At 43.2% G+C, this 26,487-nt stretch overlaps 1 protein-coding gene across 2 annotated transcripts in view; it reads right to left on the bottom strand.

Annotated features, from left to right (window-relative positions):
* PXDN (peroxidasin) overlaps nucleotides 1-26,487 on the bottom strand; it is a 565,162-nt gene that overhangs the window by 52,668 nt on the left and 486,007 nt on the right. For both annotated transcript variants that reach the window (XM_085610787.1, XM_085610786.1), the window contains 2 exons: nucleotides 11,513-11,647; nucleotides 3,986-4,194 (listed from right to left, as the gene is read on the bottom strand). In XM_085610787.1, the coding sequence (XP_085466913.1) occupies nucleotides 3,986-4,194; nucleotides 11,513-11,647 (344 nt within the window). The remainder of the gene's footprint in view (nucleotides 1-3,985; nucleotides 4,195-11,512; nucleotides 11,648-26,487) is intronic.

Here is a 26,487-nt window from a genome sequence, read left to right as displayed (position 1 = left end):
GGTATGACAAGAAATATGGTGTGAAGGATTTAAAAGTTAACACCAACGATGATGCAGTGATAAAGAAACCCACTAGGGTACAATTGGGTCAGAGCAAATTCTTCCCTCCTCAAAAGATAATGAGCAAAGGGAGAAATGTGATGGAATGTGAAAATGGTCAGGTATGGAGTGGGGATAGAGTTGCTGTGTAATATTCCGTGCTTTTGTCATTGTTATGTTGGGTAAGGAGATGTGTTGTATCTTCCCCTTTCCCTCCCCTTTGGTATTTTCCATCCACCCCCGCATTCCTCTCTCCTTGGTATCTTCTGAAGCTTACAATGGAATGTTGACAATCTGCTTGTCAGTTAGAGAGCGGTTGGCCTGAATAAAGAAGTGTTACCTGTGCTCGGCTCTTTGTCACTTCATTATATTTAATCACCATATGTAAATGCAACCCCCTCGGCCGTGCCCTTCCATGCCTTGCAGCCACAACCCCATGCTACGCACAGCGTGTGGGCTTGGCCACAAGGCCTGACCTGTGGCCAACACCTTAAGGCAGCCAACCCAACACTGCACAGGGCCTTCGGTCTTGCATGGCGGAGGGTTGGGCCAGGCCCTGGAGCCAAATGTAGGAAGCTGTATATAGTGGACCAAACCGAGGTGCACTGTGTAAAGAGTCCAGGCATACCCCAATTGGCTTACAGAGGCACACATTATATCCCAAATGCTCCCGTTTGTAGTAGTGTGGGTGAGCAGATAGGTGTATCAGAGGGCATTGCTAAGCATTTTGTTGTACTCACAGAATCAATAAATAATGCCCTGATTTGACAGAACTTCTCCTTTCCCTCCCCCTGAGACTATGCATTCCTTTCACACACAGTAATTAAAAAAGATGCCTGTTCAACTTTAGGAGGTCTAAACTGTTAAATCCCCAAAGCATAAGATAGCCATTTAAAAATTGACTACGGATACACTGGTTAGAAATGGGGTGTCTGGTTGGCAGAGGTATGCACCCTGTCCAAGCAGGAACTACCACTCTTGTCAGGGTAAGCTAGATACACACTAAAAGATAACCTGTGCTCACCCACTGGTAGCTTGGCACAGAGCAGTCAGGCTTATTTAAGGAGGCAATGTGTAAAGTATTTGTGAAACACACACACCCACCCACAAAAAGACTCCACGCAGGGTTAGCAAAAATAAAGAATATTTGATCACAACAAAAATCCAGTAAGTAGAACCGGGGTTATGAATTTTTAAAGAATAAACCAAAGATGGTGATTAGAAGTAATAGTGCTAAGAGGTTACTTGAGGTCACGCTAGACCAGTGTAAATCCACAGTTCAGGCCGACCGCGATGATGGGCAAGACGGCTACAGGACTCGGACAGGTCCCACTCTCAAAGTACCTTGGATGGAGCAAGCGTCAACATTGAAGACTCGATGTGAGGAGTCGAGGAAACACTGCGTCCTCTCTGATCCCTTGGATGGAGGCAAAGCATTGGTGCTGATCTGTGCAATCAATGAAAGCTTCGGCATTGAACCCCTTTAAGATGCAGGCGCTGTGCCAATCTCGAGCCGCGTTGTCCGTTGGCGTGGAGCCATGCCGTTCACCCAGGCATGTCGTTGAATGGCTCCTGCATAGGCGTCGAAGTTCAATGTGTCGGTTCCTATCGGTGCAAGGTTGGACTGCATCGATGTTGGTGCCGAAACAGCTGCAGAACCTACTTCTTATGATGAGGACTGGAGCATCTCAGCCAAGGGCAGGACTCAAAGATGGGAGAGTCCAGCAGCACCAGCAGAACTACAGGAAGTCTGTTATGACCCTGAGACTTCAGAAAACAGGCAGCAAGCCCTCTATGTCACTTTGGGTTCAAGTGAGATCTGTCCAGTCCTTGCCCTCAGCAGAGCAGAGATTAGCAGGCAGCAGGGCCAGCTCAGCACATCAGTTAGGCAGTTCATTAGAACAGTCAGACAAGAAGAGTGGCAATCCTTGTAGCACAGCAGTCCTTACTCCTGGTAGAGTTCTCCACAGATCCAGTAGAATTTGTTGGGTCAGAGCCCCCAGTCCGTATACTCAAATGTGCCTTTGAAGTGCGGGTGACTTCAAAGTTGCTCCGTGAAGTTCACAGGTCCCTTTTCATTCCAGCCATGTCTGCTAGGCTATCTGTGAGGGGTAATTGGCCCTTTGTGTAGGGACAGGACACAGCCTATTCAGATGTGTTAGCTCCCCCTCCCACTTACTGCCCAGGAAGGCTATCAGAATGCAGATAAGTCCTCTGTCACACCCACCCTTTCTGTGTTTGTGGCCTTCTAGTGGGAATGCACAAACTGTAACTGTCACCCAGCCCAGACATGTATTGGAGACTGGCTGCAGTCACACAGCGCTAAGATAACACAGAAATGTCAAATTTATAAATGGCATGGGGAGCAAAAAAAACATGGATTTAGGCCCAGATGTCTGTACTGGGATGAATGATTGACATTGTGCAGCATTCTGTCCATCAATTGTTATTTTTAACTTTATAAAAGTGGCATTTCTAAAATAGTAATTTTGAGTCCAACTTTACCATTAAAGAGGATTAATCATTACCTTTCCAAAGATATGAAACATGTTTTAGCTACTTCTTTCTAATCAGGAATTACAGATTAAAGGTATTTGAAAGAATTCTCAATGCTAGCCTATAAGAGGAGTAGGCTTCACAGTAGTGAAAAATGAATGTAGCTTTTTGTCACTACCTGGACATGCACAACTTAAAAGCACATGTCCTACCTTTTAGTTACACAGCACACTGCCCTTAGTGCTACCTAGGGCTTACTTATGTGTAATAAAAGGGGAGTTTAAGTCTTAGCAAGATGTTTTGAATGCCAAGTCGAAGTGGCAGTAACCTGCACACACCGGCACTGCAATGGCAAGTCTGAGACAGGTTTAAAAAGGCAATTTGTGTGGGTGGCACAATCAGTGCTGCAGGTCCCCTAGTGGCATTTATGATATAGGCCCTGGGCATATGGTATACCACTTTAGACTTATAAGTAAACTAAATATGCCAATCAGGTATTTACCAATGCCACTATGTTTAGGGGAGAAGCACATGCACTTTAGCAATGGTTAGCAGTGATAAAGTTCTCAGAGTCCTAAGGCCAACAAAAACATACAGCGAAAAGTAGAGGTAAGCTTGCAAAAAGTTGGGGGAACACCACCCTAAGGATAAGAGGTCTAACAAACTTGCTGGCTTCACAGTTTATGGCTTTAGTAGGGACTACTGAGGATGCATACCTAAATATGTCCATGTCAAGGGATGGCCAGAATTGTGTGTAACATCTGACAAACAAGCAGAGGGACGAGACACAAGAGCAGGTTAACCTAAAATGTGGTGGCATTTTAATAAAGGGGGATGGATGAAACAAGAGCATACTTTAAAAAAGCATTTTTGGGCAGGAATGGATGAATTAATTTTAACCTTTATTTTTATGTGGGAGTGCCTTTTTGTGGAATGTGACAGTTCCGCAATGATTTAAGTGCCTTTCATTTTGTGAATTTCTTTACATAACAATTCTTCATGCTTGTAGTATGGATGGATCAGACCTGCAAAGTCAAATAGGGAATCATGGCACCTATAAATATATGAAGCCAGAGTATATCAAATAAAATACCCAACATGGTAGGACTATCCAGATTGCAACAATGAGATCCAAGAAATATTCTGCAATACCCTGACATTAGTCTCCTTTCCTATCCAAAGAGAAATCATGTCAACCAAACAATTTTCATATTCATTGCATACTGTTTATTTTGTTATAAGCATATCCTGGCCATCAACTAAAGTTATCATACATTCTGAACCTTCGGTAGACAAATGAATACATGTTCTTACCTTCATGTATTTTGATAGCTTCGCTTTTACCAGCTTTACTTCCAGTGAAACTTCATTATTTCCAACAATTCATTGAATTAGTACGCAAGAAGAAAGAAATTGGAAACATCCATGTATAAACCTCTACACGACGTACCTTCACAGCAGTCTTGCCACATCCTTAGGTCCACTCTTGGAATATCTTTACAGCTAACATAGCCGTGAGGGAATTCAGCAACTCTAAATACATCTCGCTGCACCCTGGTTATGTTGTCTCCATTATCACACAAAATACTAGCCAGTGATGATTGCTTGAGTTGTGTTAGCTGTGCTGGATTGAACACTCCAGGATTCTCATACCACAACCTGTTGCCTCACAAAAAAGTTTGTTTCTTAGTTCATCAACTTAAACAATAGCATTCCAATTCAAGTCATGCCTTGTAATTTATGCTATGATTCATCATTTCCATATGTTTTGACATGCAGGGGGCATGCAGTATAGAGAAAAAACAATTACCGTTATCCGGTCTCACTTCACTAACAATCACCAATAATGAGTGTAGCTTTGTTTTATGGCATTTGCTTGAGTTTTGAAATCTATTTTGACATAATTCCGAGGATGGCTGTTTAAACAAGTCAGTTTATTATACCAATATTAAAATTGTAATGGGAAACCATCTACAGAGATCTTTAAATGTGTTATGCTCTTTATAAGAGAAAAGACCAGATAAGTGAGTGGCCCTATTCTGGTTCAAAGTAAGAAGCAGGAGCTGGTTAAAGCCACTGATCACTACCCCGTTATAATGTAAGGGTTAAATATTTAAGTAACAAAGATTTCACAGACACAAATGCACTTACCAACATTTCACAGATTTAGTTGTTTAACAGACCTATTTTAAACTTAATATATTTGAACAATATTTACTACATAAGTAATCTCTTCCCCCTGCATTTCGTCCAATTCATTGCTACTATAAAAAAACTCTTAATTCATCAATCACCCCACAGTTTTGAGTGTAGCACACTTGTTACCCAGTGAGAGACCATGAAAGCAACATGATAAAAACAGATAGCTAAAGATGGTGTAGGAGCGAGGATTGGAAGAAGAAACTGATAAGATGGGGATAAGGATCAAAGAAGGGGAAAAAAGGAGGCCGAATATAAAAAAAGGGAAGAATATCAGAGGCAGTTAGGATGTCCTGACAGTTGGAGTATTCCGAATTTGGTGCACAGAATTGTAACTACTTTACAAACTCCAAATGATCTTAAATAGAAAATGTGGGAGAATGTGTCAGACATCGAAATTAAACTGGAAGAAATAGCACGAAGGATGGGGACAAAAAGAGGGACCAGTCAGTCCTGTCTGCTTTTCTAACCAACCTTATTCACTGTACAATGTTGAAGCCAAGTAAGGATGAACAGAAAGATGAAGATATGAAAATCGTGAGAGCTCCTAGACTCCCTTTTTAAGAGTCCAACGTGAGTAGTCCTCTTTACAAAATGTTGGAGTTCTTTCAAGACTGTAGTATTAAGGAAGCAAACTTGGAGACCAAGGGGTGCAAAAGCATTCAAAGGATATGCAGGGTTTACCTCCATGTATTCCCTGACTTTTGTTTTCAATACAGCTCAATTCAGCAGGAAGCTGCAGTTCCTACTCACTGATTTTAGAGATGTTAGGGTTCAAGTTCGCATTGTGCAAGAGTCACGTCTTTCGAGTGTTACAGAGAGGCATTTTCAAGATTCTATATGAAGGTGACAATAAGATTTCCTTTCTTCAAAAACCACAAAAGGAGAAAACAGGCTTGAATTGATTTTGTTTCAGGTGTCTTCTTTGAGTAGGAGCCCTGCCTCTAGCCTTTTGAATGTCTAAGAACACATTTCAGGTGTTCTAGAGTGGGCAGCTGGGAGAGGGCAAAGGTGGTTGCAAGGTTGGGGTGCATTAAAAATCAATAATAACAATTGAGAGAATAGATGAAAAGTAGTGGTGGGTTTATCAGAGACCAATTAAAAAACTCTTGAGAAAAGTACAGCCCACATATTTTCATTTTGAACATTGTAAGCAGGAATGTGGAGGGCCATAATAGTTTAAAGGAACAACAGAGGATTGAAGAGGAATTTTGCAATTTAAATTCCTACTTATACGCTTACAGGGAAATCATCTATCTCAAAGATTGATGATGATATTGCAATTTATAAAACATCAATCAAGGATGTGTTATTTTCAATTGAAGATGAGGCAGTTAAATGTGGAAACATATCTGCTATCCTTTAATCGTATTATTAGCAAAGCTATCTAGCTAGGTTTAAATTAACTATTCATGTAGGGTTGGTAGTGAAAGGTAACTACAAAGGTGTATTAAAGAAATGTATTGCGATGGAGCACAAATGGCATTGTTTACCAATTAGTTTGGCTGGCCGCGGCAACATAATGAAAATAATTCCCGAGTTCCTTTATTTGTTTAGTCTATTACCTTGCTAGCCCTAAATTCTTTTTTTAAAAGGGTTAGAGTCAGTAACTTTAAAGCTGGAGTTAAAAAAAATTCCAAATGGGCTATTAGTATTAGTGGGCATCATCAGTGAGGTTCAAGGTGCTTCCTGACTCAGCGTGGTGCCTTGTGATTCCGGTGTCTTAATATCAGGACAACACTTTACACTACAAAGACTTCTGTCATTGTCATGTAAAGTGTTGCCAGGGAGAAAGTATTGAAAAAGCAACAGAGTAATGTACAGACTTTAAACTGAGATTGTCCCTTCTTTTCAGGCTAACACTCTCTGCTTTGTTTCAGGATTTGAGTAGAACTTCATGCCCCAACTACCTTTGCGAGTGGCCATTTGCCAGGGCACAGGTATAGAAAAAGCCCCCTCTGTTAGGTTGTCACACATTATTCCAGGACTTCAACGGAGAAGGTTTTCTTGTTCCTGTGCCTCGCTGGGACCGCGCCTGACACGCTGTTACTGTTGGCAACATGATCGCTGATCGGAGCACCTCCGAAGCGGCCCAACAATCAGGAAAAGAGACAGCAGCTCTTTGTTTATTCTATTTCTGCCACATAGAATATGAGCGTCCTGCTCGTGGATTGTTATTATTGCTGTAACATTGGCTAAGAAATACCCTGCACTCCCTGCGTGCAAACACTAGGTCTCAAAACATTATAAGGAATTACTCACTTACAGGGGAATAATAATTTCAAGGAAAAATGTGAATTTTAACCAAACAGTAGAGTAGAAGTGTTAGCCTATATTTAAGGTTATTTTGTGGTTCTGATGAAAACTTAAGACAAGTTTTCCTGGAAATCCCCACATAAAAGTGCTGTGAGTTCCAATAGTGTCAATTGTGCTCATTGTTTTGAAAGATTACAGTGACACTTTGAAGGTGAAGTTCATTCCGTACCCTGCCCAAAAGAGAATACAAACGGGACAGAAGTGATATTATATGGCTCACCTTCAAACAAGAGAAACTGAAATTGTGGTATGTACCTTTGTAGTGCTGTGATTGTGATGAGTGAATGTTCCAAAGGTAAAGGATGGGAAGTGAATAGGACATACACCCTATTTGTTTCTGCTGGAGCATTTCTGTGCAGACTTAGAAGTTTCTCAATTAACTAAAGAAAAGGGAAAATAGCTTAAAACAAAGAGAGCGATTCATGCCCACACACGCCTCATCCTCAGAGGTATCCCCACACTTAATGAAGCAACGGGATTCACACAATATTGTTCTTTAGTTCAGGTCTCCCTCCTTGCTGTTCCCACCCCACACCCTTTCCTTTATCACTCTAAATGTATGTGCCGTAACAGCAATCAGAATTGGAGCTACCTAGAGGTTGATCTTTTGATCATCACACTAATCCTGAAGAACCTTCGATCTGACAATTAGGTTCAGGAAATTGACTTCCTGTATAGGGTGGGCTCCATCAATCTTAATTCTGGGCTGTTATGGGGAAGAGAATGGCTACTTGAATCAATCTTTATAATTTGAAAAATGAAAACCATCCAGCTGCTTGATTAGAATTACAGGCCCAGACTGCTACAAAAGCATTAAGGTTAAGATACTTCAGGCTATAGTTACAGTTTTGGCAAGCCTGTTGTACTGTTTGCAAAATGTCTGCTCTAACTTGTGGACATTGGAAAAATCAGGACTACTGGGCATCAGCCTTGGGGGCTGAGGTCATTTGCATCTGATGTCTAAGAGTCCATACTGCAAACTAGGCAAGAACAACCCTTTCAGCACTTGTCTCTCAGTGGTAGCAATGATGAAAAGTCATAGGCTTCTCAGAGTGGTTAGTTAGGGGGGGCGTACAACAAGCTTGACATTCAACAGAAACAAAAAAAAATTATAACATGTTTGTCCAACCCAATATTTACCTCTATAAAATCTAACTTTAATACAAATAATACTACACAATAAAAATGTTTAGGCACTCATTCTGTGGTGCAAGACTACTGTCTTCCAGATGAGGATACCCCTTTTTCTCACTCTTTGTTTGTATATGTGGAAAGCTCCCTCCTTTGTGGTAGTGCTGTGTCTTTAGTCTATCATTCTTAGGTCTCTCACCAAATGCCTATCAGTGGTAAGCCAGAGTTAACACTTTGGTATTTCAGTCCATGTACTCCTCTCTGTGCAGAGAAAACATGTTGGCCGCAGGTGCACCAGTCCTCTGCTCCAATCCTGAGAGTAGACTCAGGACCATATGGCAGCATCTGGAGGTGGCAGGAGTGTGGTTGTCTTCGGGACAGAGGCCCTCTTCTGGGCACATAGTTAGTTAGCTGGAGGTCAGGGCCCCTTGGTCTTAACAGGGTCCTACTCTACTTAGGCTGTTGGCGGTACATCTGAGTAGACCTACTATGACTCCGCTTCTCCTGCAGGAGTTTCTCACTCCTTCCCTTCTCTCGGGCAATACACTTCCAGGCATTCCATGTTAGGGATGCAGTCCTTCCTTCATAAAACAGCTTTACCTTCAGATTAGACTCCAGATGATGTCAGCTCACTTCTGGAAAGCTGGCTGTCATGCTGACTACAGCTCTGATTGCACACTAGTGCTCTATGTACTTGGTCACAGAGAACCTGGAACTGAAAAAACAAATGGGTCATCAGCTCCCCCTATTTTACAGGTACATTAGGCAGGAGATTTGTATTTTTGCTTTACTTTCAGAACCAGCTTGAGTGAGTTCTCCGTTGACCCAAGCTAGAACTTTTAGCCTTTGTGCAATTTCTTCCAGTTTAGTTTATATGGCTTACACAGTCTCTCCCACTTTTTTATTCAAGATCATGAGGAGTTTGAAAAGCAGTTACAATTCTGTGTTCCATATTGGGGATGCAGCAAATATCAGGACATCCTAAACACCTCTGATATTCTTCATTTTTTTTTATTCTACCCCCTCCTTTTATCCTACTTTGATCCTTATACACTTTCCATCAATCTCTTCTTCCAAACCTCTCCCTCCACTATATTTAACTATGTGTTTTTGTTAAAATGTTGTCTTGATGTATTATGGGTAGAGAAGACAGTGAACTGGAAGAAGATAATTCTAAGTCTATCTCTGATTCAAGGTCCAAGTTAGCCTCATAAAGTAGACTGTCTCTATTATCTTGGCTTGTACTGCTAATTACAACTTTTCTAGCCCAGCCATGTCCTGTGCATGTGCCTCAACTTTATACACAATTTCAGCAGATTGCATTTTAGCATATCCTCTTTCAATACCAACAGTGGAAGTTTTGTGCCAAGACACTGGGTGGTACTTTTTATGACAAGTAACGCCTGGAAATAGCTTGTACCTTTGAATTTTCCCCTTGCACTACAAAAGTGTACCCTTAACCCTTTGAATGCCTATGGACACTCTCCCAGACCTGGGTCCTTTACAGTTGAACAACATTCCAAGATTTTTTTACATTCACTATATTCTCATGGTTTGTTGGATTTCTCAGAGGGAGGAGATGAAGAGTCCTGCAGTATTTAAGGCATAACCTCCTCCCCTCCTCTCAACCAACGACCTGCCATTGCACCAATGTGACAGTCCTCTGGATGACAGTCATGATATGCTGTAGTGTCAATGGTGGTGAAGTCTTTATTAGATTGGTTAGCCTGGAGGCCCACACTGTTGTCATGCTTAAAGTCTTCATCATCATCAACAGGGATAGGCTCTTCATACACATCCGAGAAAGTGTGCGTAGGTGGTTGTGGTGAAGTTGAGTCTGCTGGTAGCTGCACTGCAGGCGAAGGACTGGACTTTTAGGCATGCGGAGCAATGCAAGTTCCTCCGATATGGCCTCTCCCACTGTCAGCTGCTCCTTCCTGGGTCACACTAGACTTGCTCATGCTGTGAGGGCTGCTCTGTTATTAGCCCTGCGTGAGACTGAATGTCTATTTTCCTCTGCATGACCTCTGGCTGCTCTGGCAGTTCTAGAGAGGGCGCTGGCTCACTCGACACATATGTTGATGCCTTTTTTCAAAGTCAACTTTGGCATCAATTTCAGTGCCAAAGAATGCATTTCTGGGCCTCAGTGCCAAGATGGTGTCTCTAGGTATTCAGGCTTAGTGCTCTGGTTTAGGGGCATTTCCAGAGCCAAGGTAGGCTGTTGATTCCGAAAGGGACACTGGTTGTGCCATCTCTAGAGGCCTTTTCTGCTCCACTTTGGGGTTTGAGGCTTAGCACTCTTGAGGCCTGTGCTTGATTTGAGTTGAGATTCCTCGTGAGGTCAAGCCCCAAAGGGCAAATCCTTGGACTGGACAGGCATCTTCAGTGAACTCTTTGTCCTTGTGCTGATTTCACTGGGGATCCTGAAGACTTTTGCTCTCTAAAGTAATCAGTCCTCTGAGTACAGACATTCTGGCACGTACTATGTCTGGCCTCTCAGATGCCCTCAACATTTTCAGCACAGATTTTCAGTCCATGGGAAAGCTCTAGTGCTGCATTTTGTAGTGTAGCCACAGATATTCCCTCAAATAACAGGAGGCCTTTTATTAGTGAAGGCCTGGCATGCTGAACAGTTTACTTTCTTGTGGACCCTTGGTAAACAAAGGTTACAAACTCTGTGATGTTCTGGCCACTGGAACTTTCTGTTGTAGTTTGTGCAAGTTTGGGAGAGTGTGTGCTCCATAAATCGCTCTCCACTTGTTATTCTCAAACAATCTCTGGTCTGTGTGGACTTCGCCTCAGTCAGCGGTTGTACAGTGTTTCTGTGTATTGAGGGATGATATTCTGGTCCTTGGAGCTAAGTGATTATCTTCTGTAATGTCATGGTCCAAGGTGGAGTTATTCTCCAGGTTCATTGTGAGTTTTGGGAAAGAGAGTCGAGTAACCTCGAAACAAAAACCTCTTCTTCGAAGAAAAACAACTTGCAATGTCTGCACCTCACATTGGATAGCAAGAGAGTTTGCTGCTAAAATAACATTATTTGCGACTGTAAATATCAAAGACAGATTTTTCATTCTTATAGACTCATTCTATTAATCTAGAGATACCAGAACAGCATTTAACCACATCGCATCTACAGAGCTGCTGATTTGTGGAAACAAGTTCTTGTTTGACATCTGGTTTCCCCTGTGTTAGTGAGAACTAGATTAAAACTTTAAAGTCAGAATCAGATGCTTCTCATAAATGTATACCACATGATATTTATCAGTGATTACAGATTTTACAAAACATGTAGAGCATGCAGTTTCTTGCAAAAAAAATTCAATTTTACCTGTCTCCATTTCGCAGGTTTTTAAATTGAGCTGCTAAAAGACACATCAGAGTTGGTCCCAATCTGCTCCCGGGAACTAGGTCCTCTACCATCAGAGCTGGAAATAAATCTATGTTCAGTGGTGACCCATATAATCTGAAATAGAAAGCAAATGTAATACGTTTACCAAGTCTAAAAACGGAATAAATAACTCTAAATCACATTAGTTCTATTTCCAAAGGTTGAAGGTAGCTAACACATAACTTAGCGTGTTGTGAATATTTTTATTTTGTGATGGGTATCCTGGGCCCTGCTTTTGCAACATCTGATCTGCAGTGTACACAATATGAGACCCATGGATGTTTGGTGATTCTACGTCCTGCTGTATTAACACACTCAGAATTCAGTTTTATAAAGTCACTTTTAGCCTTTCCATTAAGATTAAAATCATGCAAATCAGTGGCCATATGTACAATGTGCCCTAAACTTGTCATCTCCTTTTATGATAAAACTTGAAGCTCAGCCATTTAGTGTCAGATTTCGTATCTATCTATTTAAAAAACATTTTGAAACATTTTATAACTATTTTTTCTCTTAGCTTATCTCCACCTTATAGTATAATTTAACCTAGAGTCACAAAATACCAAGCATTAAATCCAAATACTGGAAAACAAACACAAGGACTATTATTATAAGGAAGAAATGGACTCAGAGTAATAAAGATCACTAGTAAGTTATCAACACACTACATCTTGTCTGCCCATTAAAATCGTGTAACATCTGAACAACGAACAAAGGAGGAAGAGAAAATCATCGGTTTAGAGGAAATAAACTTGAGAGCTCAGTTGCTGCCGGAGAACTATATGAATGAAGTACCATGATCAGCAAAAGACGAGAGAAACATCCACTCCCTAGTCGAAAAACGGGGGGAAAGGATCCAATCGCATCACACAGCACGGTACCAGAAAGTTTTACTTAAGGTAAGCACAACCCCTAGAAGGAAAACACTAGATGTAGATCAACTACGTTACCCACTACATCAAAGCCAATAAATTAACCTCCTACCCCACTCCGGACGAAGACCTCACAGGCACAACATTCCACCTTGGCGTTGAAAATGCTAATGAAGTAATTGTTAGAGATAAGCAACTTCAAAAAAAGAAAATGGAAGATGGACGAATGCCCATAACCATTCACCCTATAATGCGATACTAAAGTAAACAAGCATTAGCCAATAGGTCTAGCTTATGGGAGATCCCCATTGCATTTGTATTCATAATGTGTGCAATCCCATTGGATTTGTTATTTTGTTTGTTACAACTCTATGTCTGCAAAACGCTTCTAAGTTAAGAGCAATAAATACTACTTAGAATTGTTCGAGATGCTATAACAAACATGTCTCTTAAGGAAACACCTTGAAGTGGTGCAAAAGAAGCTTCCACGCTCTTACTCCAGGTAAACCAACCAAATATCACTACCAAATGACTCGCATCCACAAGAGCATGCCAAATTATGTTGTTTAAAGTGGCCTTGAAAGATTACTGCCTCCTTGTGTTTTTATTCATTTGTAGTTAGCAAACAGCTACCCAAAGGGCATTGCATCCTGGTGCTTAAATAGAACTCATCGGACATTAACAACTAAAATATATTGGGTCTGTGGGAAACATGTATTTATTTTATTTGAAAGTTTGATATGTTTTCAAACATTTTTGGAAAAGAAAAAAATTATGGATAGCTGGCCTTAAGCGCTAGTAAAAGTGAGTTCTAGGCCTTTCAGAGCAAACTAAGAAAGCACATTCTCCACGGCTTCGAGACATGTGAAATTGCTAGTAGATTTGCTGATTGCAGTCTGAGAGATTTGTCTGAGATATATGGCTGAAATAGCCTATGTAGTGTGGTGTGGTGTGGTTGACCAGGCAGGTGATTGATAGTTTTGTGAAACAGCACATCCGTGTTTAATTGGAAGCAGAGCATATTTTTAACTAGTCTGATATGTCCAAGTACTTGCTCATCCCCATAACATATCGGGCAGCCACATTCTGACTGCACTATTGTTTTGAAATTAAATAGGTGGAGGGTCCAAGATGAACAAATTACTTTATCTTCAATAATGCACTTTCTGGTGGATACTCCATGTAACCACGAATGTCCACCCTTTTGAATAACACCAAGTGCCGGACTGGATCCAGAAACTCAACAAGCATTTTCAATGCAATAGGTATCACATTTGCAAGAGTTTGAGCTATTGGCATTGTAAATGACAATGCTTCCTTTAATTTATAGGTTTTGAAAACCTGTAAGAGGTGCATAAACATGCACTTTGTACTTATAGTCTTTGTTTAAGAGGACCAAGGCTGGCATTAAGTGCGCCTCTTTTACTGCCAACTGTGCTTTTTGTAAGCAAGGACTATAAGTAAGATGCCATAGAGTTGTATGTCAGAAAGTCACATACTGTATTTTGTGTCCTAAACATAAGTTGCACAAATTTTGCCCAGCTGACGTTGATTATGGATTAATCATTCCAATGGGGCAATATTTCATAGCAGATGATATTCTGAAAAAGGCCTTCTGGTTCCATACTATGCCAAACATTTGCTTATCGCTCCCATTATGGCTTTGTGTGGCCAAACAATGAAGATTATGGTACTATATTATTTTTCACGAGATTATACAAATCAATAGTACGCGTTTACTGATCCACATCTTGCTGCTGGCTGCATGTCTAACTGATGCAGTCTGTTTTCTAGCATGTCCTAGTCAAAGAGTTGAATGCAATGAAATGGGTATGGCCAATCCAAAGTCTTTATTAGAAGATGCAATAGTCCCACCACAAGATTCAAATGCCCAGTCAAAAGATGCAACTGTGCAGTCACATATACAACTGCCTTGTCACAAATGCAACTGTTCCACCACAAGCTGCTTCTACAGCAACTACAATAGCCAAATCACACCCTGCAAGCATCATATGAGAAGATATAAGTGAAGATACAACCATCTTATCACATTCTGAAACATCTCTCTACTCCAACCCCCTTACCACAATATCCCACCAGATTATGCAACTGTCCTGCAACCATATGCAACTTTTACAGCACAAGATACAACTGCCTCATAAAATGCTGCAGCTATCTCACCATGATTCACCTGCCTCACTACAAGCGGGAAAGTCTTCATTATACGTTTTGATGACCTAACCACAAGATGTAATATGACCCACCTTGAGGTCCTCACAAGGAGCATTATACACACTAGCAAATGCAGCCACCTTACTACAACTGCAATCTGTTCTGAATGGACTACTGCCTCACCAATAAATGTAAATGTCTTATTGCAAGATGGATCTGTGAGAAAGTGGCTCTGTATATACTGTTCCTAAATAGGTACAGTGTGTACAGAGTCCACAGTCCCCAGAGGTTTGGCAGAGGTTAAAGTTAGATATAACCTTACTCTCCAAAGTGGTAGCTTGGTCGAGCAGTAAGGCAGTATCAGAGGACAGTGTAAAGCATTTGTTGTACACACTCAGTCAGCAAATGGTCTCCCACACTCAATAACTGAACTCTAGGCCAATGGTTTATATAAAAAAAATATATGGTTGTTTTATTTTAGAACCAACAATAGGTACCAAAATATACTTTCTCAGAATGAGATGCTTTAGTTAAATACTTTTGCAATATGCAATTGACTTTTGTAGGTAATAATTACAGGTTGTTGCAATAGGCAATACAATTTCAAACACAATAATACATTGAGCTCAATGGGAATTTTAAGTTATGTGCACTTGATTACTTTTAGGATTACTTTTCTAACTCCAGGACTGGATCCTAGATTCAGTCCTGGGACAGTTCTTGGAAACAAGTGAGTACATTTGGTTAAGTTACTGTTGTGATTTTTAAACAATATTTTGCTATTTCAAAAGTTGACACTTAAAAACTTTTTCTGATCAAATTACCAATGTTATCCTATGGAAGGAAATTCACTTAGCAGGTAAGTGGGATTATGGGTACTTTTGCTAGGTCAGTGTTGGATCCTGGATCCAGCACTAGTGTACCACCTGTAAGCAATTGAGAAACTGCGTTTAAGTTATACAGGCGATTTTTAAGGAATATTTATAAGCTTGCAAAATCGACACACAAGAAATTTCATAGAAAAACAGTCAATGTTTCCCTATGGAAGAAAATTCAAGTTACGGGTAAAGTATGTTCTCGTTACTTTTGTAATCCAGTACTGGGCTCCTAGGCGCAGGGCTGGAACATCTATCTAACACCGGTAAGCATTTACGTTTTCACAGTTGGTACGATTTTTAAAGAATATTTGTAGTTTGCAAAAATCGACACTTCGAAGAAATTTCACAAAAAAACAGTCAATGATTTCCTATGGGAGTAAATTGAGTTAGAGGTAAGTACGGTTGTGAGTACTTTGCAGGGTCCGTGCTGGGCACCAAGATCCAGCACCGGTATCTCTCCTAATAGCAGGTGAGTATTTCCGTTTTCGTTACTCGGTTGATTTTAGGTGAATATTTTAAAGTTTAGAAACTCCACACACAGAAGAAATTTCAGAGAATACCAGTCAATGTTATCCAATAGAAGAAAAGTGAGTTATCCACTTTTGGTTAAGTATTCGACTGGCAGAGTTAAGGTTCTGGGCACAGACTCAGGGGTCTCCCAGGATCAGGTAAGTACAGTTGTTACAACCTCAGCGGCACAGGGGAAGCCGGGTGCAGAGTGAGTTAGGTCAAATGTTATCCTATGGGAGGCAGGGGGGCCTTGGTTGGTGGCTGCTGACTAGCACGCCACACGGCTGTGGAAGCTGGGCACCTGGTCACTTGCTCAGGGCAAATGAGGAAGTAAGGAGGAGTAGAAGTTGCACTGCCAGGGCCACTCGGGCGGCTGGGTTCAGGGTGCTTTTGAGCATTCGGGCGCTCAATGGATTTCAATGGGAAAGCTCAAGGACGAACAAAGGCTGCAAGCTCGGGGACGAAGATTCTTCAGGTTCCACCACCACTTCGAGAGGTAAGTTGGGTAGTTGGAGGATAGGGAGGTACCCAGGAGTCGGGCACAGGGGGCCGCAGGGCACCGGGTGCAGGGGTGCCTTTTGATGTCGGGAAATCTTACCCTCTGTTGATCGCGGTGGGGGGGGGTCCCTGGTTCGGAGGCTGCAGGCATCGTCAGGAGCGTCGAGGGGGGTCCTTGGGTGCTGGATTCGAGGTCACAGTCGCCGGGGGGACGTCCTCGGGGTCTTTGTCCACTCCAGCACAGGCCAGGCTTGGAGGTTGCAGGGTGTGCAGGGTTCGCGGTTCCGGGCTGATGCCAGGGGTTAGATACTTGCTTGGTGCAGAGCCACTGCTCGTGGGAGTCCCAGATGCTCAGATTCCCAAGGTAGCCAGGTCCTCCGGTGTTTGTGAGGTTGCAGGCCACAGAAGGTGCCGAGATTTAGCAGGAGCAGGTTCGAGGGTCGACAGGCCGGTAGGGCTGGGGCCAAAGCAGTTGGTGTCTTCCTCTTCTTAACAGCTGCATGGCAGGTCTTTTTTCTTCTTGTTCTTCTTTGCTTGTTCGGAATCTGGAGAAGGAAGGTTCAGGGTGCCTCTAAATACTAGATTTAGGGGTGTTACAGGTAGGTAAAGGGCAGGGACCAATGGTTCCCTGCCCTGGGGTGGGTACACCCCCTATCCTGCCACTCTCCTGTGGGAGGGGGGCAGTAGCCTAGTCCTGATTGGGCAGTGCCTCCCATCTCTCAAGAAGGCGAGCGCCCGGAGATGTGCTTCACCTCGCCTCGCCCACCTGAGGCTGACACATCCCCTGTCCTTATTTGGGGTTTCCGGCCAGTCTTCCCGCCAGAGTGGGGGTCAGAACCGGTGGGGGCCAGTTTACTGGGTACAGCAAGTGGCCTGGAGAAGCTCACAGAGGCGGCATGCCTTTGAAGCTTCCCCCTGCCCATCCTGGGGGAGGAGACCTAGCACCTCGCCCAAGATGTGCATTGTTGCAGGCCCAGGAGAGTGGGGGCTCGCCAACCAGGGGTCCACCAACATGTCTGGGCAGCCTCCCAGACCAGATGTGGAGTGTAGGTTAGGTTTCAGCCCTCTGTAGTGCTTTGTACATTAAATCCCACACTGGCATCAGTGCAGGTTTAATGTGCTGAGGAGTTTGATACCAAACTTATTAGTCTTCAGTGTTGCCATTATGGTGCTGTGGAGTTCGTGTTTGACGAGCTCCCGGCACCATATACTCTTAAATGGCAGCACTGCACTTACAGTGCCCAGGAATGGACCTGGGTACTGTAGGGGCACATGGCTCATTCTCCTGTGCCCACACCACTGGCATAGGGTACCCAGCTAGAGGAGTGGCTGATGTATACCTGGGCAGTGTAGGTTGCGGGCATGGCACACAGGGATGTGTGCCATGTCGACTTTGTGTTTTGTCTTGTACCCGGACACTCAGCCTGCAAGGGCAGTGTGTTTGTGTTAGGGTACAGGGCCTCTAAGGGTGGCACAATAAGTGGCCTTCCCTGGTCACAAGGCCCTGGGTATCTAGGGTACCATTTACCAGGGGCTGACATGTGGCCAAGGTTTGTCAATTTGGGTTTTAGGATTTACGGAAGGAACATAGGCCCTGGGCACCTGATTGGCAGGAGCCCAGGGCACACTCAGTCAAAGCACCGTCAGCAATTCAGCAAAAAGTGGGGGCATACCATGCAAGAAAGATGCCACTTTCTCACAGGATCTACCTTGCCACTTAATTTATCTTTGCTGGAAAGTTCACTCAAATAATGTTCCAATGTCCAGATGAGCTTTGTCTGCAGCTCTTGCTAATTTGCTCTAGTCCCATTACAGCACCAATATTATACTTATGGTGCATATATTCAATCAGGAGGCAGTATATAATGCTCAAATTCACTCAAGTGTTCATGCAGTCAGACAATTCTCCAGCAGTATCTGCCTTTTTGCATTTCTATAGGCAATCTGTACACAGACCTGCATACACCTACAACAGGCATTTCCTTATCCGCTGTGGACTTCTAATATTCTAATATATTATCTAATTATTAAAGCTATACTGTTCTATAAAAAGCACCAAGTACAAAAATCAAACAGTAAAAAATTATGAGTGTCCCCAAAAAAATATGAATATGTGCACAGTAGCATAAGGAAACACAAAGACATACAACTACACTTAGTTAGCCTGGAAAATGCTGAAAAGAGATTGGTTTTAAGATGTTTCTTGAAAACACAATGGATAAAGATAGTGATATGACAGTTGGTTACAAAATTCACATTTCACGGGCTAAAAATGAAAGGACATGGAACAAGAGTGACCAAAAAGACAATTAAGAAGTTCTTTACTGTAGATTGGTTGCCATAGAACAAGCTACTCAACATGATACATAAGAATAAAAACGTTACTGATTTTGAAAATGGTGCAGAAATAGTGATACTGGAAAGATACAGGACAGCCAATGAACACGAAATAAGTAAGATGACCCATGAAACGCATTGTTGAGACTAAATAAGATGTGAACATAAAAATAAAGAATAGATCTGAATTGGGAAAACAGCATACTTCTAAGCGGAGATGAGAGATAAACAAGGGAGGAAAAGTAACAAAAGGAATATTAAAAAGATTTGAGTTAAAGAATAACGTTTGCATCTGTGAAGGATTTAAATACAGAAAGTGTAAACCAATTCAAGCTTCAATAGTTAAAACAGAAGCAAAAACATTAGTATGAAAAGTACTGGCTACAGCTGGAAATTAACAATCCAACAATCTCAGGGCTACATGAACGTACCTTTTAAAAGTGTCTAAAGTATTTTTAAAACTAACTTTATAGAGTATATTACCTCAAAGCTGCGGGATTCAAATATTACTCACCTGAGAGTGTGTATGTAGGCAAAATGTACTCCATAGGTGGAGGAGGACAAGAGGTAGATATTAAGTGGTTAACAACAGAGAGTAACTGGGCGCTTGACCACTCGGGTGGTCTTACTTTGGTCCTCTGTTAGCTTACAATTGGTACTTCTTTGGTAACAAGCATTTAAATCAAAACTTGAGTGACAGTCTCTCATGTGTTGAGCCGTTCTATGGGAGAAAAGGTTGTGGTATTTAATTTGGGAAGAATCTGGGAAGCAACTAAAAACAATTAGAGGCCGTGCCAAATATACATACGTAATCTATGTAATGTAATGCAATAATGCATATATCTGTGATCTGCATCTAGTGTCCACAAGCACAGAAACAAACTTAAAATAAACGCACGTGTTGTGTCTTTTGTGTAAGGCTCTGGATAACCAGCTGTGTGCTTTCTGTGCGCGGACTGTCTGCATAGGGACATTTTTTGCCTAAAATGATTTGGGAACATTAGGTCAGTGAAATCCAAGGGGTGGGTACTCTGGACAGCCCATTCTCGCACACTCAGGCGAGCTGCTGACTGTGGAACTGGAGAACCAGTTTCCAGTCTCGGCGTCAGCTCAACATCCAGTGATCCGGGGCGAAGTCGATAGGGGAACAATCTAGGCACTAGGGGCTCAGGAGAAGCTGGAGCTTGGTCTTGTCACAGCTGCAAATAAATAAAAGCATTTGCAATGCAATAGCTCTCGCATTTGCGAGGCTTAAAACTATTGTATGTTTTTCTTAAACAATATGGGGGCCGTGCTACAATATAAAGCACAGAGCCAAGCACTGAAATAAACGTAAACTAAATGCACTTGTTGTGTCTTTTGTGTAAGGCTCTGGATAACCAGCTGTGTGCTTTTTGTGCAGTGGACTGTCAGCACAGGACAATTTTTGTGCCTTACATGATTTGGGAAGATTAGGTCAGTGAATTCCAAGGGGTGAGTACTCTGGACGACACACTCATGCAAGTACACGAACAGGCACTTTCTCATATATATTAACTCAGGAACACCCTGACCCATGTCCACACATTGAGGATGTGTGTCGTTACGGCTAGAGCTGCCGACTGTGGAACTGGAGAACCAGGTCCCAGTCTCTGCCTCAGCTCAACATCCGGTGTTTCTGGGCAAATCAATTAATGCGCGCATGTCGATACGGGGTCAATCTAGATATTCGGTGCTCATGAGAAGCTGGAGCCCAGTTTGTGGCACCGGCAAATAAATAAAAGCAATATTTGCGATGCTTAAAGCTAATTTTTTTAAACAAACTGAACAGCGGGCGCTGTACTCAAGTACAAAGCCCGGTGCCCGTGAAGTTATTTAAAAATATCGCTTAAAGCAGGCACCATGTTAAAATATAAAGCACAGCACCCACACATATTTAACTTAATCGACGTAAAAACCAAACCTGCAGAGCGCCGAGCCTGACTCTACCCCACCTCCTACCCAATGGGTGCTCCCGCAGAACCGGAGAGGCAGCGGAGCGAGAGTACCTGTGGGAACTGCAGGCTACATTTGGCTTGAATTTCCCTGTGCTCTTTATGAAAGCACACAGTGAGGCTAGTGCCTTTGTTGTATTAAAACAAAAAATAAAATGGAGCATTTATGGCTCTGATCTTTGAAAGTAAGTGCATGGGATCTCCGCGAGCAAAGGAGACCATTACCAACGCTGATCGGAACAAGCCCTCAGAGCAGCCCCGCCCCTCCTCCAATCAGGGCTGCCTCAAAGCTGCCTCAATGGTGGCTCAAGATCCTGTGAATCTGGGCAAATCACGTTATCGCCCCCAATCCCACGCTATATAATTACTGTACAATGCTACTAATGTACATAAACGAGGCTGACTGCACACGGCACCACGAGTACCTTTTAATGTGCTCTCGCGTCGACATTCAACCCTCTACACCGCGGACGGCGGTATAAATGTCATGCTTGAATTTTCATCTTCTCCAGAAACTGGGCAAGACGCGCCGCGTGGAGGATTACATGGGAGAAAAGCGAGCACAAGCGTGGGTGGACAGCAGGGGCCTGCTAACATTATGTCACTGGATGTAACAAGGCGGACGAGACGCCGTGCACAACAGAGACGTGCATGAGCAAAATCTCCTGTCCAGGCAGGCGTGGCAAACAGGAGACAGGGAGGGAACAAACATTCCTCCCTTGCAATCAAAAGCGAGCGTTTTTGAAACGCGCCAATGAAAAGCATGGGTGGAGCTTCCACCCCGCTTCCGAAGCAAAACTGACAACAATAGATCTCGCAAGCGTGCAGCGCTTGCGCTGCGTCGCTAGGCGAGACCTAAAAAGCAGTGGTCCTGTGCTCTGGTAGCTGGTGCCATGTGCTTACACACAGACTTCATCCTGCTCCAGAACTGATTAATGGAGCCGCATACAAGCACCACCCTTAAGTCTAACAGCAGACTGAAACAACCAGTGTTCAGGGGCGTGGCTTGGACGGCAATGGGACTAGACGCCTGAATCCTACACTCCGCCAAAACCTGGTCGCGAGCAACAAAAAGAACACGCAATAGCCAATCATTGAGGGAAGGAAGCACACCGAAAGCCATCCGAGATAGCAAGGAAGAAAGTGGCCCGGACACACGATCTCATCCTCGACAGCCAAAGGGAGAAAAATACGATGAAGAGGATCGCCCGGAGCAAAGAGGAAGAATCCAAGATGGTGCCCGCAAGTGAGACCCTCCACCGCTGCCGGGTCTGTTGCTGACCGTACCTAATCATACACCGGAGGACCAGCAGCTAGCTTACGTAAGGTCAGTGCTGGGGGCCTCCCGTGGAGAACACCATGACATCGGTAGCAATAGCGGCAGACTCTGGCGGGGAAATCAACCGCCCACTTGCAGAAACTAAACTGACTCCACAGAAGGGGGTCGCCATCTTAGGTCGGAATACTCGATAAACAACTTGGTCGAGAAAGAGCTAAATTGTGGGGATAAAAAGAATTCACGAGGAAGATTCAGCGGAGGGGGTGTGCTGTGCCAGCCTTGGAAAGCGTTCTCTTCCATAAGTGCGGGGAGGACCTACGATAGCCTATAGGCAACGAAAGCTCCGAAAATAACCACAAAATGAAAGCAAGCTTGCAGTGCGAGCCGCCATTACAGCTAGGGAAGGAACACAGCGGTTTTGGATACGGCGAGTACAGTAATTTAGTACCAACCTTGTGGCCCAAACCGCGAAAAAAGAAGGCAACTCCAAGCGAACACCTCTCTCTTTTCCAGTGACAGGGAGGGATAGTCTTGGGGTAAAAAAAAAAAAGAGAGAAGCGCCGACACAGCCGATACTGGCATAACGCTACAACAAAGCGAAATACACCGATTTGGTTGCGCAGAATATAGAGGGAGTTCAGACCCCAAAAAACCCCACTCGCGGCCACTCGTACCTGGCACAAAGGCGCAAAGAACAACAAAAGAATCGGACAGGAGGAAATCCAACAAGGCAGAAGTGGCTAAGCCACGTGGTCCCAAGAGTCCAACAGATAAGAGAAACCAGAAGGAGTCGATGGAGCACAACATAATAGGTTGCACATAACTCAGTGGGGTGCATGATGAGGGAGTAAACAACCGAATAAGATAGAAGCTGGCAGCGGTCACGTCCACCACTGTGCCCACCACAGAGTAAGGTAGATTAATAACCAACTACTGTTTAATTGAACCACGAGTGAGACGGCCAACACACGCTATTTAGGCAGCTCTAATCAAGTAACAAGGGAGGTCTTGAGGCTGATGAAGACACACACAGCCTACAAGGGCAGAAACCTTCAACAGCACAATGCCAAAAGCACAACAACCCCATAATAATAAGTGAGAAGATCAACAAGGGACGCCAAATTTCCCATCAAGGTGTGGGCACAAGACAGTATCCATTGAACGGAAAGTGAGAGGAAGACTCTACCTACAACAGGAGAGAAGAGGAATAGCAGGCATGGCTGGCACCGAAGGGAGAATTACGCAGCAGCTAAAAAAAAAATAAGAGCGATCCTCTTGACTCCCCTATCAAACAAAGGAATGACATCAACACCACGCTGGACATGATACTGAAAAAACTGGTGGATGTCCACGACCTAGCAAAATCGACCAAACAAACGACTGATGCTATACAGCTGGAACTAGCCACAGCTGGCATCCATGCGGTGAACAACAGGCTAACGGAAGTAGAGCAGAGGGTGAGCGATATAGAGGATGGTGAGCAAAAGGCAAACAAGACTCTGCTAGAACTATCCAAAGCCACTGCAATACTCCAAAGACAAACAGCGGAACTAGACGATAGCAGCAGAAGGGGGAACATCAGAATACTAGGGGTCGCCGAAGGAGAGGAAGAGAAATGCGGGTCATGCATCACATTTATACAAGACATGATCCCTAAAATTACTAACATTAAGTTTGACCTTCCTTTCAAGCTAGACAAGGCCTACAGAGTACCAGCCTTCAAAAACTAAAATAAGTCGATCCCTCGTCCCATTATTTGCAAACCTCTCCGTTTACAACCCACGGAAGCCATCTTCGCAGTGGCTAGGAAAAACCAGACTATACAGTGGAATGGCCAAAAAATAATGCTTACTCAAGACTACTCCAAACCCACAGTGGACATAAGGAAAGGTTTTTTGGCACAGCGAGACAATTTAAGTAAGGAAAACATCATCTTCTCATTCATAGTCCCAACAAAATTCAGAATTACCGACAAAGGCAGAACGCACGTTTCCGAAGACCCAAATGAACTGACAAGATACCTACAAGGTCCTACACAGCAAGAAATGGAATTCTCTCAAGCAAGCACGAGCAAGAGGAGAGCCTCACCAGACCTAAGAGTGGAATGAGTGACTGTACGAAATCTCAAGACTGGCTAAGCGGTCAATCTCTGAAGCCTGGCTCTGCGGCTACTTTAACACACATGACCTACCTCAGTCAGGTCCCTACCCTCACATTATCTACCTCGAATGGCCAAACGGCTGAAACTACCTCAAGAAAGGAACCTGAAACTCGGACCTTTAAACCGCCCCATCCGGAGGATTTGAAGTATGCGGGTTTGTGACTAAGTGCACTAACAAAACAAAAATAGCTGACGAGACAAAGAAGATATATACTAGAACACTATAATCACTAATATCCTTTTTAAGAACTTTTTTACAAAATGTACAAGTGTGAACATATTAACCATGAGTGTACACCCGTATTGTTCATAAGGGGATTAGCATGCTAGCCATGATATGCAGATACTTGTATGCTGGGAAGGGTAACTATATAGATGCTCGGGCGTACAGAACCAGAATGTTCCAGGGGAAAGCGGAGCTGGATCTTTGTTGTCGCACGTCCAGAATTATATATGAAGGAATGGGGGGGGGGGGGGTGGATTTTAGGATTTTTTGCGTCATGTTAGTAATGTTTGTCAGGCCCACATGTTTTGTTTCTACCCACTGTATCCTATCCTTTTTAAACCTTTTCATCTACACTTTTGCAACCATGGGAGAGAACGACAGCAGGTCTTGGGAGGGAGCAGAGATGAAGGACCATTGGGGTGCGGCACAGCTAGCACACACCCGATTTAAAGAAGGGTGGGGCAATACTGAACAGAAAGGGGAAATAGCTTTTGTTAAAAAACCAATACCTAGCATATCATAATGACAGCAGACAATACGAAAACACTAACGTACAATCTAAAGATAGTCTCCTTAAACGTTAAAGGCCTAAACCACACAGTTAAAAGAAAAAAAATACTTGATTACCTAGACTCACAAAATATCACATACACAAGACAAAGAAATACTACGAACATTTAGTGAATTTTATCAAGATCTCTATAAAAAAGACCAAACACTGGACGAGAATGGTTGCTCCGAGTACCTAAACAGACTAAACCTCCCAAAGATATCACCAGAAGAAGCACACACCCTAGGAAAGGAGATAAGCTCAGCTGAAATTGGGATGGCAGTAAAGTCCCTTAAAGTTAACAAGGCACCCGGGCCAGAAGGATACACAGCCACCTTCTAAAAGACTTTCTTAACTCACTTACTCACTTTGAAAAAAGTTTTTAACCACTGCGAGGGGGCAGGGAGAGTCTCCCATACCATGTCCGAAGCTAACATTATAGTTATCCCCAAGGAAAGTAAAAACACTCAGTTGCCCCAAAATTACAGACCTATTTCACTGATTAACGTTTATTGCAAGATATAAGCAAATATTCTGGCAGCAAGGCTTAATAAGGTACTATCACGACTTATAAGTAACACACAAGTTGGCTTCCTCAAGACACGCATGTCACATGATAACACCAGACTCCTATGCCATATTCTGGATAGAGCTGCCAAGTCTGACAAACCAGCGGTGACCGTCACACTAGACGCGGAAAAGGCTTTCAATAGGGTATCGTGGCATTATCTAGAACAGTGCATGCGGACCTTCAACCTGGGAAACTATTTCACGCATATTAATGGCACTATACGAAAAGCCCAAGGCCCGTATCAGTCAATGAGGCTGTCTCAGAGCCCTTCACCCCTGTCTCCCTCGCTGTTCCTATTAGCTCTAGAGCCTCTGATTAAGGACATCGAAGCAAATGAAGAGATGAAAGGGGTCACCATCAAAGAGGTCACAATCAAACTAGCCGCATACGCGGATGTCATTCTCGTTGTCACAGAAAGCCCTAAATCCTCTATCACGGCCCTCATGGAATCCATAGATAAGCATTCGGCCCTTTCCGGCTATAAACTCAATGAAGACAAGTCAGAATGCAAACCACTCAACATACACACCACAAAAGACATTCTGGGGGAGTCGGGCCTTGCCTGGCAAACTAGTTTCGTAAAATACCTAGGTATATATTTTGGGAAAGACCTAAAAAACACACTGGAACACAATGAGAAACTAATGCTGAACAAGATAAAAATGCTGTTGGAGGGCTGGTCACCTAAATTCGTTACTTGGTGGGGGAGGATTGAGACAGTAAAAATGATGGTCACCTCAATGGTCAACTACCTGGCAAATATTCTCCCTCTAATACTCACTGACGACTTCCATCGCAAATTAGATAAGATGCTGAATAAGTTCATCTGGCGAGACAAGAAAGCAAAGATTAGCCTTAAAAAATTAAGATTGGGGAAAAACCTTCCAA

This window comes from Triturus cristatus, chromosome 6, assembly GCF_964204655.1.
Source record: "Triturus cristatus chromosome 6, aTriCri1.1, whole genome shotgun sequence".
Lineage (NCBI taxonomy): Eukaryota > Metazoa > Chordata > Amphibia > Caudata > Salamandridae > Triturus > Triturus cristatus.
The sequence above is the reverse complement of the archived record's forward strand: the minus strand, read 5'-3'. Positions and strand labels throughout refer to the sequence as shown.